This window comes from Phyllobates terribilis, unplaced genomic scaffold, assembly GCF_046119375.1.
Source record: "Phyllobates terribilis strain yellow unplaced genomic scaffold, ASM4611937v1 Scaffold_82__1_contigs__length_6685932, whole genome shotgun sequence".
NCBI classification, from domain to species: domain Eukaryota; kingdom Metazoa; phylum Chordata; class Amphibia; order Anura; family Dendrobatidae; genus Phyllobates; species Phyllobates terribilis.
In genome coordinates, this window is record NW_027362842.1 from 1,214,593 (window position 1) to 1,230,868 (window position 16,276).

General features: G+C 42.7%; 1 protein-coding gene across 1 annotated transcript in view; it reads right to left on the minus strand.

Moving 5' to 3' along the window:
• The window catches only part of LOC141197269 (vomeronasal type-2 receptor 26-like), a 681,141-nt gene that overhangs the window by 33,546 nt on the left and 631,319 nt on the right, over positions 1–16,276 (minus strand). The window contains exon 3 of the mRNA XM_073662656.1: positions 3,273–4,073. Within this exon, the coding sequence (XP_073518757.1) occupies positions 3,273–4,073 (801 nt within the window). The remainder of the gene's footprint in view (positions 1–3,272; positions 4,074–16,276) is intronic.

A 16,276-nucleotide genomic window follows, 5' to 3' on the forward strand; every position in this document is an offset into this window, starting at 1 on the left:
TCTCCTGTTCTCCAAGAATTTTCAAAGATTATGGAGAGTGGTTCTAAAATTTCTTCTACGATCTCCTTCAGTACTCTGGGGTGTAATTCATCTGGACCTGGAGACTTGAACTCATTTATGTTAGCTAAATATTCCCTCACAATCTTTCTGTTTACAGATAACTTGGATTCCTCTATTCCTTTAAAAGGACAGTGAAGATCAGTTGATGTTACATTTTCTTTCTGAGAGAAAACAGATGCAAAATAGGAATTAAAAAGTTCGGCCTTCTCAACATCCTCTCTTACCATTTCTCCATTTTCATCCTGTAAAAATCCTATAGCATCTTTGACTTTTCTTTTACTTTTTACATACCCCCAAAATCCTTTTTTATTGCTTTTGACATCTCTTGCAAGCCTTAATTCATTGTCAGCTTTAGCTAACCTGATACGTGCCCTGCAGGATCTGCAGACTGCATTATAATCTTCTTTAGATATGCCTCCCTCTTTCCATTTAATAAACATTTCTTTCTTTCTTTTTAGCATGTGTTTAAGTTCTGTGTTCATCCATCCTGGTTTCCTTAAATGCTTCCCATTCTTCCTACTTTTCGGGATTGTTAACGATTGTGCTTTGAGAATCTCATTTTTAAAAATTTCCCATCCTTCCTGGACATTTTTGTCCTTAAGGACATCCAGCCATTGGATCCCTCCTATTCTCTTTCTGAGTCTCTTAAAATCTGCCTTTCTAAAATCTAACCTTGAAGTTTGAGTCTTCACATGTCTTCCTCCTCTAGTTATCCAAAATTCTATAATAGCATGATCGCTGCCTCCTAGGGTCCCAGCCACCTTTACCTCCTCAACTATTTCCTCCCTGTTTATAAGGATTAGATCCAAAGTAGCAGATCCCCTTGTTTTCTCCCCTACCTTTTGGAAGATAAAGTTGTCAGCAAGAGAGGATAAGAATTTGCTTGACCTGTTAGTTTTACTTGAGAGAGATTCCCAAAAAATGTCTGGATAGTTGAAATCTCCCATGACCACTACGTCATATTTTTTGGAGAACTTGGTCATTTGATACATAAAGAGTTCATCCATATCTTCAGCTTGCCCAGGTGGCCTGTAGTAAATGCCTACAATGGTGTCCTTTCCGTTGTTCTCTCCTTGTATTCTTACCCAAACAGTTTCCACAGAACTCCCAGTCTCTGAAGCTTCAATCTCTGTGCAGATATACGCTTTTCTAACATACAATGCAACACCTCCTCCTCGTTTATCAAGTCTGTTTCTTGCAAATAAGTTGTATCCTTTTAGCCTTTTATTCCAATCATGTGTATCGTCCCACCAAGTTTCAGTGATTCCAATGACATCATATTCCTTTTCCTGCATTAGTACTTCCAATTCTCCTTGTTAGTTGCCCATGCTTTGTGCATTTGTATAAAAACATTTTAGTTTGTGATTGGTTTCTCTTCCTCCCATATTTTTATTATTTAAATTGTTTTGTCTTTGTTCTTCCTTTCCACTTCCAGTAGCAGAGATCTCAATAGTATTTGTCAGCTGTATGGCTTTTTCTGGCCTTTTGCTTCCCTTCCCACATTGTTCTAGTTTAAAGCTCTTCTGATGAGTGTAGCAAGGCGACTTCCAAATACATGTTTTCCAGTCTTCGTAAGGTGCACCCCATCTCTAGCAAGTAGTCCATCGTATAGGTAATTCATTCCGTGATCCAGAAATCCAAATCCTTGTTGACGGCACCATCGACGTAGCCAGTTGTTCACCTGTAGAATCTTATTCCACCTCATTGTTCCATGGCCATCCACTGGGAGGATGGATGAGAAGACCACCTGCGCTCCCAATTCTTTCACTTTCTTGCCTAAGTCTTCAAAGTCACTGCAGATGGTTTCCAGGTCCTTTCTTGCACTGTCATTTGTCCCCACATGTATTAGCAGGAATGGGTAGTGATCTGTAGGTCTGAAGAGTCTTGATATCCTGTCAGACACATCTTTAATTTTTGCTCCTGGAAGACAGCACATTTCTCTTGAGGTTATGTCTGGTCTGCAGATAGCGGCCTCTGTTCCTCTTAACAGGGAATCCCCCATGACCACCACTCTCCGTTTTTTCTTCACAACATTCTTCTTTCTCCATCCAGGAGGATTCTGAGGGCTTACAAGGTTATTCATTGCTGGCAAAGTCTTATTTTGCTGTATTTCTTCATGGTTCTCCTGCGTGAGAGCCTGGTACTGGTTCCTGAGCAGTATGGGTGCTGACTGCCTCTCGATCCTCCTGCTTCTCTGGGTCACAGGCTTCCATTCCTCTGTTTCGTCAGGTGCAGTTCGAATTTCTTCTCTTTCTGAATCATGAAGAGATAATTCTGCTCTGTCTACGAACTCTTCACCTTCCTTAATGATTTTCAAGGTAGTTAACCTCTCTTCTAGATTTCGCAACTTTTCCTCCAACAGGGACACAAGCTTGCATTTCTGGCATGTGAAGTTTGGCTTTTCCACAGGCAAGTCTGTGAACATGTAGCAGGATATGCAGCTCACCAAATGGCTCCTGGACTCTTCCATGTTCTTATTGTTAATGTTCTGAAAACAGTGAAAAAAGCTTAAAAAAAAAGCTTAAAAATGCGCGCGCCAGTGGGCGCGCGGTTTACCAATGTCCTCTTTTCAGCTCCAACAGCCAAAATCCAGTGTTCTTTGAGCTCGCGGAGACTCTTCAGTTACCCCAAAATGCAGTGGGAATATGCAAATTATCTCCTCAGGACTCCTCCCCTGGTTTACCGATGTCCTCTTTTCAGCTCCAACAGCCAAAATCCAGTGTTCTTTGAGCTCGCGGAGACTCTTCACTTACCCCAAAATGCAGTGGGAATATGCAAATTATCTCCTCAGGACTCCTCCCCTGGTTTACCGATGTCCTCTTTTCAGCTCCAACAGCCAAAATCCAGTGTTCTTTGAGCTCGCGGAGACTCTTCACTTACCCCAAAATGCAGTGGGAATATGCAAATTATCTCCTCAGGACTCCTCCCCTGGTTTACCGATGTCCTCTTTTCAGCTCCAACAGCCAAAATCCAGTGTTCTTTGAGCTCGCGGAGACTCTTCACTTACCCCAAAATGCAGTGGGAATATGCAAATTATCTCCTCAGGACTCCTCCCCTGGACCAGCTTGATGATGTTAATTGGCCACTGCATATTGGAGGATGATCAAGTCTCTTTTATTCAGTCCACTCAGTATGAATTATTGCTATGATATAGATGAAATCAAACCATAAATTGAAAGAATATTATAAATATATATGACACTGTCACTTACTTTATGTTGGAATTGAAATGGTTTCATTCCTTGTTCTCCATTTTTTTGTAAGATGGTATATAAATCATGTAGAGCGTGTGCCATAATCATAACTGAGATATAAACTTTGTAGGTGGCTGAATCTCCAAAATAATTAAACAGCTCTGAATATGTCTCCCTCCCAGTACAGTTATGAAGAAGAAAGTTGGTAACTTCTGGGAAGAGTTCATTTTTTACTTTATTTGCTGAGAAGCAAGAAAATGAATATATCCAGACATCCTCCAGTAACTTATCATCTGGTCGGTTGGATGGCTGGAAAGTATACAAATAGTCCTGAAATCCAGGGATGTGACGTAATGGGGGAGCGAACATCAAGCTGCGATCCATTCTGTCATCCACATTCTGGTATATAAGTTCTATGGCAATCGACCACGATGCTGGAAGGATAATGGTTCTTTGCCTCAGAATATAAGCTATATGACCAAGAGACCTCAAATAATTTATCGATAACGTCCCACAAACGATAAGAATCTCAGAAAATGAAGTTCCCAGCTCTTTACGAAATGGTTTAAACTTTCCTAAAGAAATCTTTATTTCATATTCAGTACAAATTCCATATTTTCTGAGCGTTTGGATCAGATGTTCTGCTTCACGTTCTCCAGCATCATTGTATGATGTTATTATCCCAACCCAGTTCCATCCAAAACTTTTCATTAACTTTGCAATCGCTACATGTTGTGTCTCATAGCTTTGGACAGTTCGGAAGAAGTTTGGATACAGATTTCTGTTGCTGAGAAGCGGATCTCTGGCTCCATAACTAATCTGTAAAGAGAGAATGAATTCCCTTAATAAAAAGCTTTAGAATTAAATGTTAGGAGTTTCAATATCCATATTTTCATAATAAAACCAAACTTGAAGAAAATAACTTCAGCCGATGAGTATCTGTGCCTGACCCTACAAAATGCATCTGTATATTTGTCTCAATTTAGTGTCAAGATTTCCAAAAGTAAACCTTAAAGGGAACCTGCCATGCAGATTTTAAGGCATCCTTGTAGAAACATTTCATGCTGGCTAAATCCATACCTTTATTGTAGAGATCTGTTTAGCAGCTTCTGACAAATCCCGCTCTCATGTCATCCCTCCCTCTTTCCTGCCTGCCACCTCTAAACTCAAAAAACAGCCTGTCTGTGATAGTCTACAACACATTATCTGTCTTAGCTAGTGATGAGCGAGCACTAAAATGCTCGGGTGCTCGTTGCTCGGGTCGAGCACATTGGAATACTCGGGGGCTCGGCCCGAGCAACGAGCCCAATGTAAGTCTATGGGAAACTCGAGCATTTTTCAGGCAGCCCCCCCGGCGGTCTGCAGAGGGCCTAAAAATTGCCCAAATCGATGGGAACAGTGCTCAAATCACAAGGGAACAGCATGGGGAAGACCCCTGGAAGCATTTCTGACTCCCAGGTCACTGCTGCGAACAACATTGTCAGAGTATTACGCCACTTTTACAGACTCACAATAAAAACTACAAAAACAAAACCAAAATGGATTTTCCTGGGAAATATGTTAAGGAACATCCTTTCCAGGGTAATGACTTGTATATAAGGCAAAATAAATAAGCATGTGAAGAACGCTTCACTTCCGCATGTCCCTGGCAGGAAATCCGCATGTACAATCCGCATGTACAATCCGCATGTACAATCTGCATGTACAATCCACATGCTTTTTTTCTGCCAGGGGAGATGCAGAAATGCTCTGGAAAAATCCAGAGCATTTCTGCATCGTGGGCACATAGCCTAAATAACCAAAAACAAAAATGCTCCTCCACACCTTGGGCAATGTTCACACATAGCGTTTTTGATGCGTTTTTGCACTTTTGTATTGCTTTCAACCGTGACAAATGCATTCATTGGTAAATATCATTTTAAAATTTTACAACCTTATCTGGCCATGTGGTGTGTGACGCATCATCAGACACATGCATACAGTGCTGAAAAGACATGAGAACAGCATGGGGAAGACCTCTGGAAGCATTTCTGACTCCCAGGTCACTGCCTAAAAGTGTGCCCATCATAAGTGATCCTTGGTGCATGCGAAGATGCCTTCCGCCATGAACCTGTCGTTGCAGACGTGCAACAATTACCGTCCATGTCCTTGTCCCAGTGTAGCTTTCAGTTGTCCCTACCCCATTCCTTGGAATGCAAGCACAAGTATGCAGCCACCCACCAACCCACAGGCTGTGATACTATACTGCCAAATTTTTGACAGCTACTTGCACTTGAAATGTGGCCTTTTAGGCTCGTGGAGGCGGAAGCTTTTCATAACCTCATGCCGGCGGCGGCCAGGTGTCCATACTCGGTCCCCAGCCGCCACTATTTGTCCCGGTGTCGTCTCCGCCTTCCACAAGCACGGGTACCGTGCCCTCCCCAGCGCACTTAGTGGGAAGGACCACCTAACCACAAACACGTGGACAGGTGAATGTGGCCAGGGACGGTACGGAGCCAGTCCACAGCTTTTTTGCTGAGTTGTATTTAACCACAGCCATATTCTTTAGCTTGGTGAAAGGACTTGGGAAACCATATCTACTCCAGCTGTCATTTCTCCCAGGAAGTCCTCTAAAGCTGTTTTCACTTGAAATGTGGCCTTTTAGGCTCGTGGAGGCGGAAGCTTTTCATAACCTCATGCAGGCAGCTGCCGGGTGTCCATACTCGGTCCCCAGCCACCACTATTTCTCCCGGTATCATCTCCGCCTTCCCCAAGCTTTGGTCCCACAACATTACCCGTGCCCTCCCCAGTGCACTCACTGGGAAGGACTGCCTAACCACAAACACGTGGATAGGTGAATGTGGCCAGGGACGATACGGAGCCAGTCCACAGCTTTTTTTGCTGAGTTGTATTTAGCTTGGTGAAAGGACTAGCATAGAGGGAAACCGTATCTACTCTGGGTGTCATTTCTCCCAGGAAGTCCTCTAATGCAGCTTGTTGCAGAAGCAATGGCAGCCCGTCCAACATCAACTCGCACTTGTCGGTGGTGCTTTGACACACACACATCTTTCTTTGCGCATTTAATTTCATGAATACAGAGTTGGGCAATGGCCTGATCTGCAATGCGGTTTGAGAAATAACATACATAAGCACGTCCGATCCACATTAAAAAAGCAGCCATAGTGTCCGGGAACCTTCCCCCACACTTTTCTTAGCCAGGACTCTGGTGTGCCTTGGCTTCTACCTCAGGAGATTTCATGATAGCGCTAACTTTGCAGCTGCTATGGGGCTCTTGAGCGGGGGAGAAAGGTGAGCCCTCAGAATCAAATCCTCTGGTGGGCACAATGTTTTTCAATCTGAAACAGCTTCTCAGTGGGAGCTGAATTTCACCACAGCCATATTCTTTAGCTCGGTGAAAGGACTGACATAGAGGGAAACCGTATCTACCTCGGCTGTCATTTCTCCGTCACCAGGTTCCACCCATTGTCACACACGACCATGCCTGGCTGTATGTTCAGCGGTGAGAGCCACAGATCAAGCTGCTGTGTTAAAGCTTTCAACAACTCTGCAGCGCTGGGCGGTTTCTCACCTAAGCATTAAGCATGTCATCTTCAGCACAGCCTGTTGCCGCTTGGCCAAGGCAGTGCTGCAATGCTGTCAGCTTGTGACTTATGTGGTCATTTCGGAGATGGAGGAGGAGGTGCAGGAGCTGAACAATGTGATTACATTGAGGTTAAATTGGATATGCTGTTTTTTATACTAAAGAAAGATCCTATTGTTTTGTTTTTTTTTACGTTATTTTTTAAGACAAATGCATTCACCGGGAAATGTCATTTTAACATTTTGCAACCTTAGCTGGCAATGTGGTGTGTGACACATCATCAGACACATCCTGTTTTATTTATGATGGAGGGACTCTGAAAGTCATAAAGCCTTTTTTTATAGGGCCATCAGACGGTCCTTACTATTCTTAAAAGGCCAGCAGTCGGCCCTCGCTATTGTTAGAGAGCCATCAGCCGGCTATGCTTTGTTGTTCCCAATATTAACAAGCGGGTCTCCTATACTGTTATTGTGTATGCAGTGGCTGCAAGGGCTGCCAAAAATTTGGACGCAACTCAATACCCAACCCAAGAGACATAGAGGAGGGTCTTAGTAAAAAAAAATGTTCCGATTATAAAGGAGCGGGTCTTCTATAGTGGTAATCCCCATGCTGTGAATGGAAGGGCTGCCAAAATTTGGGAAAAACCCCACTAAGAATTTAAAGACACATAGAGCAGGGCCACAGTAACGACAAATTCCCATTAGAAATGAGAGAGGGTCGGGGGGCGTGTGTCACCTCAGCTCCTCTAAAATTAACCTTTTTTGCCTGCTTGGAGCCCTAAATATCATAAAAAATAGGTTTTCACTCTTCCCCTCTAGCACCAGGGGACCCAGCCTAACGCCGCTGAGTGGCTTTCATCGTTTTTTCCCTGTCCTGAGAACCGTGCTTAGCCATCGAAACTGCAAAGGACACGGATCCGCAGTCTTTACTACCTTCTACGGAAGCCCTCTTTCCCTCTGCCTCCCCGGACCAGTGACGGAGCTGGACTACTGTACCCTGAAACCCAGGGATGAAGACCGCAGATACTGACACCACTATAGAGGTGCGGGGACTGGGTGAGTGAGGAGAGTGAGGAGCACAGGCTGGTGCTCCAGCAGCCATTTCCCCCTCCTCCTCTCCGTGCCCCTCTCCCTCACCTTGTCCTGCGTCCACAAGAACAGAGGCACAGGCGGTGGAACCTGACGACAACGCGGACGGCCGGTGGATATTGTCGGAGGTTCGGAGGAAACAGACGGGAGAGAGACACTCACCTCCAAGGCTAACAAGGTCAGAGACGACGGTAGCCATCTTCCCGGCTGTAGTGCCCTCTCCTGAGACAGGCGTCGGTCGTGCCTCTGGGAGCAAGCGAACAGAGATTTCCTGCTGATCGCTGGAGATACCGAATCCGGGGATCTGCGGATGAGCCAGAAAGCCCCAGTGAGTGAAAGGAGTGCGGGCTCTCAGGTGGTGGAGGGATCTGTGTGTCTGAATACCCCAGCGGCCATTTTACTCCCTCTCCCACGAGGCTACACAGCGCGCAGAGGTCTGCGGTATTGGGAGACAACCCTGAGCAAAACCTGCTCCTCTACCTCCTTAGTGCTTCACCCTTTGACGGTGTCCAGTTTTTCACCTTTTGGACTCCACGCCAACAAAAAAAAAGAGGGGCCTATTAATCCCTTGGAATTATAGGGTCAAAAACTTTCTGCCTCAGAAGAAGGGGAAACAACCAGGCATCAACCTATCCCTTACAAACAGAAACAGTGTGCAACTGACTTGACTGAATTGGAGATTAATCTCTAACTATCAGCTATTCTGCTCAACACTATTATTCTGGAAAAAAAAGGGGACAACAGACTTTGTCCACAATTTGTCTATCAAGGTACATTGCACAGGTATAGGTCGGCATCTTGTGGCTGTTTTTGTGCATTACAACTGTGTCTACATGCCCTGAAACCCAGTGCCCAATCAATACACCGTTGTTAAACCTGTGTCTGCTATATATATTCAACAACATTACCTGATGGACAAAATATAAAAAAAAAATGTAAATCTACCAAAATGGTAGAAACTCTGAAAAAATAATAAATATTAGGGAAAAAGAAGAAGGATAACATATATTTGAACCGTCTATAAATATCTCTTCTACACATCAAAATGGTCAAGATAGGTGGAGGTCCACCGAAAGACACTTCTAACGTCCAGAAGTCCTCAACTAGCGGAGACATGGATAAATATATTAAAAAATCCATACAACAACTTCCTCCTAGCAAAAACACCTTAAATAGAGGAGCTGCAGAAAGTCCTAATGCACTTATGAAAGATACAAATGAAAGTGATCAGGAGGATATGTCCGGTGACCAACCTCCAGTTTCCCGCTCCTTTACACAAAGATTGCTTAAAAATGCCTTAGAACCATTCGTCAAGGATGTTCGGGACATTAAACAAGAACTGGGTCAGATCGGCCCAAGAGTAGAAACTCTTGAGTGCACTCAAGAATCTCTCTGTAATTTCTTTTCTGCAGTAATCGAGAACTTTCAAAAATGCCAACATCTTAACTTAGCCTTTGATGCCCTAGAGGACCAGGAAATTCGAAGCCGCCGTAATAACCTTAGAATAAGAGGCCTGCCAGAATCAGTCCCATCAGAATCCCTGTTCACCACAGTTAAAAACCTGTTCATCTCAATTCTAGGAGTCAATTACCAAGGCGAAATCACAATTGAAAGAGCACACAGGGTGCTTAGAAGGAAACCGAAACCCTCAGAACCGCCCAGAGACATTATTTGCCGATTACTAAACTTCAGAAATAAAGAGGACATTCTGAAAAAAGCCAGAAAAAGCGAGAGGTTACTCTTTGAAGATTCCAGAATTAATATCTTCCAAGACATATCTCCACATATGTTACAAAAGAGAATTATGAAGCCACTCACTGAGGTACTAAGAGAAAAAAAGATTATATACTCATGACTATTTCCTTTTGGGATTGCCTTTACATTTGAAGGCCAAAGGCACCAAATTCATACCAAACATGACCTCCAAACCGTCTTGACCATACTTGACCTTCCAGACTTACAAATAGAAGACTGGTCTACTGTCTAAGACTTAACTACTACCTTGCCGATTACTTCGCCAACACCCTGGGAAACGGTCCCTTCAAACAAAGCGGGAAGACAAAAGAAAAAAGTCGGAAAGCTCACACCAAAACGGATAATCCCGGACCAAACCTGAAATCCTGTATCCTTACATAAACTGTTCTCTGTTCATATTACTACCTTCTCACTAGTAGAGACCTTTGGACTCACACCATAGGAATTGGTACTATGAGTTCTAACACTGTTTCTTATTTAAAATTGACATAACAACTTTAATAAGTTATCACTTTAGTTATGTGGTGTGCAGTCTCTACATTGAAGAGGGTGTTTAATCTGTTTTCTCTTTTTGCATTACTTTGTAGTAGACTTGACAAGGTTTATTTTTAGAAAGAAAAAACGGATTATCTGTTGGATACAAGGAAAGATGGTTTGTGTTTTTTCTACTAAGGAAACTATATAATATACTTCACACAGTTCTTATCTTAAAAAAACAAAACATAAAAACAAAAGAATAGGGGAAAAAGATTTCTCAGAAAGTCCTCTTCTTCTCTTCTAGTCTTATCTTTGTATAAAGCAGAGTTCTACCAATTAATGTTACCTTTTGTTCAACTTTAAATGTTGTTTAATTCCATTTTTGGATGCCTGATACATCCGGATAAACACCTTGCTCTCATATACCTATCTAATTTTTTAGTCAATTCTCTGTTCTTTCTCCCCCATCCAAAGGTTTCCTTGTTAATCTATTCACCCTCACCCCCACTCCCAATCAATATGGGTTTTCAGAGTCTACAGGTTTAATCCTGCCAATACCTATGTATCAGTGAGCGTATTAATAGAGTCACCCGTACAACTCCCCCCTAATATGGCCCAAGTCAAACTCATATCATACAAGGTTAGACGCAAGAACTCTCCCTCTAAAACAGGACAGATTTTTAAGTATTTCAAAAGGGAGAGAATTGACATTTGTCTCCTCCAAGAAACACATTTCAGGAAATTACATATCCCTAATCTATCCAGAACTTTCTTCTCTCCCTCGTTTCACAGTCCATCCCCATCTGGGAACTCAAAAGGAGTAAGTACTGGCATAACCTCGCAAACACCCTTCACACTAACAGATAGCTACGCTATGAAGAGGGGAGGATCATTTTTGTTAAAGTACTTTTGGGGAATACATGTGTCACGTTAGGTAATATATATGCACCGAATACTAATCAAATCACTTGGCTACTTCGCTACTCTGGAACTTCTTATTGAGTTTTCAGAGGAAATGTTGATACTTGGGGGAGATTTTAATGTTGCACTGGAACCCGAGAGAGAAACTTCAACAGGAAAATCTGTTATATCACGTAAAGCACTTACAAGTCTTAAAAAGAGACTACAAGCTGCTCAACTGCTTGACGTCTGGAGACTAGGGGACCCTAATGCCCCGTCTCATGCTGCACATAACACATCTGCATCTCTGACTGATATGGGCATAAAAGGGGACAAACTTATGGTGTGGCACCCATGCTCCCCTGACCTCAACCCCATTGAGAACCTCTGGAGCATCATCAAAAGGAGTGTCTATGATGGCGGGAGGCAGTTCACATCGAAGCAACAGCTCTGGGAGGGTATTCTGTCCTGATGCAAAACAACTGAAGCAGAAACCATCCAAAACCTGACAAATTCAATGGACGAGAGAGTTCAGAAGCTCCTTTCGAACAAGGGGTCCTATGTGAAAATGTAACATCACCTAGAATAAAGTTTTGAGTTGAAAACTGTTTGATTTCAGTTTGTAATAACCTGCTAATGCTTATAATTTCACAAATGACCATTTTTTTGTTCTTTATTACAATGAAAAGGTTGAAAACTCTGCTGTGCATAATAATTTGGAACATGCATTTTGAGTGCAGTTTGAGTTTTTTAGTTTTTTAAAAATATACTGTTCTCATAGGCAGTTTGTACAAAAACCTTTCAATTGTACTCTAATAGTTATTTGACTGGAAAATTACAATGACTGCAATTCATATAGGTAATTTGGGAAAATCTGAGAAAATATTATTTGCATAATAATTTGGAACACAGTGTATAAGCTAGAGGATATAGCGCTAGAGTTTAAAAAGTTCTATGAAAGATTATACAATCTTGGCCCCCAATCACCAGATTCTAACAACAGTTCTAAAAAGGAAAATATAGCCTATTTTCTGAGAAACATCTCTCTTCCCACTTTCTCGGAAGATCAAGCTAAAACATTAAACACACCCATTTCGGAACAGGAGATTTCAAAAGCCATATCTCCATGGTGGCACATGTTAAGGAGCTGAAACTCCTAAACCCTTCATCCAATTTTAATGTGGATACCCTCAAATGAAAGCTGAAAGTCTGAACTTCAACTGCATCTGAATTGTTTTGTTTAAAATTCATTGTGGTAATGTCTAGAACCAAAATTAGAAAAATGTTGTCTCTGTCCAAATATATATGGACCTAACTGTATTAACCTAAAAAAAAATATGAAAGCAAAAATAATCCAAAACTCCCCCTTTAACTGGTCTTCTTCAATCTGATTTCTAGGTATTAAAATTTCTCTCAACCTTAAGGACTTATACAAAGATAATTTCCCATGCTTACTATCTTAAATTGCTGAACAATTGTCCACTTGGAATGCCCCCTACTTGTCCTGGTTGGGTAGGAAAAATCTCATGAAATGCATAATATGGCCCAAAATCACGTACTTATTACAGTCTCTTAACATACACCTACCTGGCTCCTATTTCAAGGAAACCAGAAGAGTTCTCTCACAATTCATCTGGAACATGAAAAAACCTAGAATTTCACAGCAGGTGCTTATCTTACCTCACCAAAATGGAGGCATAGATTTTCCATCTCCCTTACACTACCAACAAGCCATACACTTGCAAAGAATAGTTGATTGTGTAATGAGTCCAGAAAATAAGTCCTGGATCCAGATAGAGGAGGAAAATGTCTCTTTTCCTTTAAAGACAAATTATATTCTCCAAACCAGAAAAGTCTTCTAATTTTCAACTGACGAACCATTTCACTCCAGTCACACAAAAAATATGTTCATTAAAACACATGAGAGACATGTGCCTCCTACCCCTCACCGCTGATGAGAATCACGGATCTTTTCCTATCTAATACACCAGAACTGAACAAAGCAATACCCCAAGCAATACGAAAATCAGATGCCATGCTACAAACCCTAATGGACACAGGGATGATACCTTCGATTAAAGAAATAAGAGAAAGGTTAAGTGTTGAGAACCTAAATCCCCTTCTGTACCACCGTTTTTTACTTCATTACAAACACCTACAAAACCCTCACCAGATGGCACATGACGCCGACCAAACTCAACAAAATTGATAGCTCATATGACCACAGATGCTGGAGATGCCTCTTGGAACCCGGCACGTATTTTCATCTCTGGTGGTCCTGTAACGCGATCCAAAAATGCTGGACAAATGTCCTCAAAGTTGTTTCGCAGGTTCTTAAGATTAATTTACCCGTTTTACCAGAGATATGACTGCTCCGTCTGCTCCCAGGAAAACTCTCCAGAAAGGAAATCCCTTTGATAAGACATCTCTCAGCTTCTGCTAGAATGTTAATACCCACAATGTGGAAATCAAATCAACCCCCCACCTTAGACCAATGGGAACAGAAGGTGGAGCAGATCTATAGATTAGAAGAACTAACAGCCTGGGAACTTAGGAAACACTCTCTCTTCATGGAGATATGGTCCCCCTGGCGCCTTTTCAAAAATTCCCATAACTGACAATGCAACTGTTACTTTCCTCCCCCAACTAGAGACAAAGTTAAAAAAAGCCAAGAATATTAATACTACAAGGAAATAATAACGCTTGGAATAGGCTCGCGTACTGATACGAAAGATAATTCATTGATTAACCCAGTTTCTAATATTTAATTCCAATCCACTCAACTTACATCTGAAAGCCTAAATATCCTGTTTTAACCTACCCTCCCCTCTACTCCCATGCCCTCCCCCTTGTTCACCCCCATTATCCTACCCCTCCCTGTTTTTGTTTTTGACACACCTATTAATACATTATTATAAATTAATAATAATCAGTTGTTAAAATCTCTGTTGTGTATAACTGTGCTCTATATTGATGCTTCAAAGGTGTCGTTCATTCTTATAATGTTTTACTTAATATTGTAACATGTTGTGTACTTTTACCTTTGAAAAAATTAATAAAAAGATTTTAAAAAGAAAAAAAAAAGAAAGGAGAGGGTCTGCTATACAGTTATAGGGTATGCAGTGAGTCCAACGGCTGACCAATTTTAGGAAAAAACCCACTAAGAATTTAAAGACACACAGAGCAGGTCCACAGTAACAAGTACGCCATGTTCCCATTAGAAAGGAGAGGGTCTCCCATAGTGTTGGCCTGTGCAGTGAATACAAGGGCTGCCAAATATTGGGAGGCACTCCAATGCCCCTTGGAAGAGACTTAGAGGGCCTCATAAAAAAATGTTCCCATTAGAAAGGAGCGGGTATCCTATGCTTGGAATGCCCATGCACTAAGTGTATGGGCTGACAAACATTTACCCCTGTATAATTTTTTTTTTTAACGGGCATCATATACACTCTTTAAAAAAAATATGTGGATGTTGCATCACCGACAACAGTCACCCTGGTGATATGGTGGTGGAGGATGAGGATGAGGAGAAGGAGGAGGACAAGAGCAAATAGCCAAAATCATGAAGAGTATACCCATTTGTGGGTGTGAAGAGGTGCATGGGAATACACCTCCCAAAAACACTGGATTTGAGTTTATGTTACGCTGCTATCATTCGATGGTGTTGAGAAGTCTGGCCCAATCCAGTCCTTGTTCATTTTTATAAGAGTCAGCCTGTCAGCATTTTCAGTTGACAGGCGGATGCGCTTATCAGTTATAATTCCACCAGCGGCACTAAAAACCTGCTCTGATAAAACGCTAACGGCAGGGCAGCCCAAGACGTCCAAGGCATAGAGAGCCAGTTCATTACACGTATCCAGCTTGGATACCCAATAATTATAAGGCACAGAGGAATCACAGAGGATGTTGGTACGGTCGGCAAGGTACTCTCTCAGCATCTTCCCAAACTTTGCACTCCTTGTAAGAGTACTCCGCACCTCAGGGCCTGTAAGATGGAAGGGTTGAGAATACTGTCCCAGAACTTTGACAGTGTTCCCCTGCCTCTGCTGGATTGCATTTGTGTCTCACTCGCCTGTACTCCTTGGAAGTCCAACGAACTGTGGCCTCTGCCGCCAGCGTTTTCAGATGGTATTTTTTTTTAATAGTTCCGCAACAAGGGCCTTCTGGTACTGCCCCATTTTTGTAGACTTGTCCGCCTCAGGAATAAGAGATATAAAGTTCACCATGTAGCGTGGGTCTAGAAGTGTCACCAACCAGTAATGACTAGTGTTGAGCCACCCCCATAGTGTTCGAGTTCGGTTCGTCGAACACCCGTGTGTTCGCCGAACTGTTCGTCGAACTGTTCGTCGAACACCTTCGAACACCGTTAAAACCAATGGCAGGCAAACAAAAACACATAGAAACACATAGAAAACACCTTCAAAGGTGTCCAAAAGCTGCCAAACTGCTCAGAAGACATAACTAACACATGGAAAAGTGAAAAGTACATATAGTCATGCAAAAAGAAAAGAGGTGGAGGAGTAAAAGGAGGGGGAGACACAGATATAGGCATGTCATGCCCTTCTAAAATCCAAAACGTGAGAAGCCGACACGGCCAGTCCGTTCCTGCCCGTGCCACCTCTGTGTCGCCGGGTTTGTGCCAGAGCCGCGGTGGACCCTGACGGCCAGCCCCCCTCTCCCAATACTGGTGCCTGTCCACTGGTGGGTCGAGCCTCCCCGCGGGGGGGGAGAGTAACATCTGCAGAAGAAAGACCATCTTCCAGCCAAGCTAACATGTCGACTTGTTTTCGTGGACAATGTGATATGATCCCTTTGTTACAGACACGCCCATCGCTACAAATTCCAGATGAGGCACAAAAACAGCAGGTGCTTCAGCGGATATCAAGTGCTCCTTCAAGTGGGCTCTCCACCACCTCAATTTCAACATCACAAATACTCCAGCACTCAGAGTTGTCACCCCATTCGCACTTGCTTCCTCACAGCTCCCAAGTCTCCAGCTGCCCGTCTGAGTATGGGGTAACACAGATGGTTGAGTCTGCAGAGCTGTTTACTCATACTATAGCCTGGGAAACGGAGGTCTGCTCCAGAGCTTCTGTTAATCCAGATGAGGAAATGATCTGCACTGATGCCCAGAATCTTTATAAGTCGGATCCAGGACCAGATGAAGAAGGTTCTGAGCATAATGTAGACCCTCGTTCCCAAACTGTAACTCCTGTTGGTGG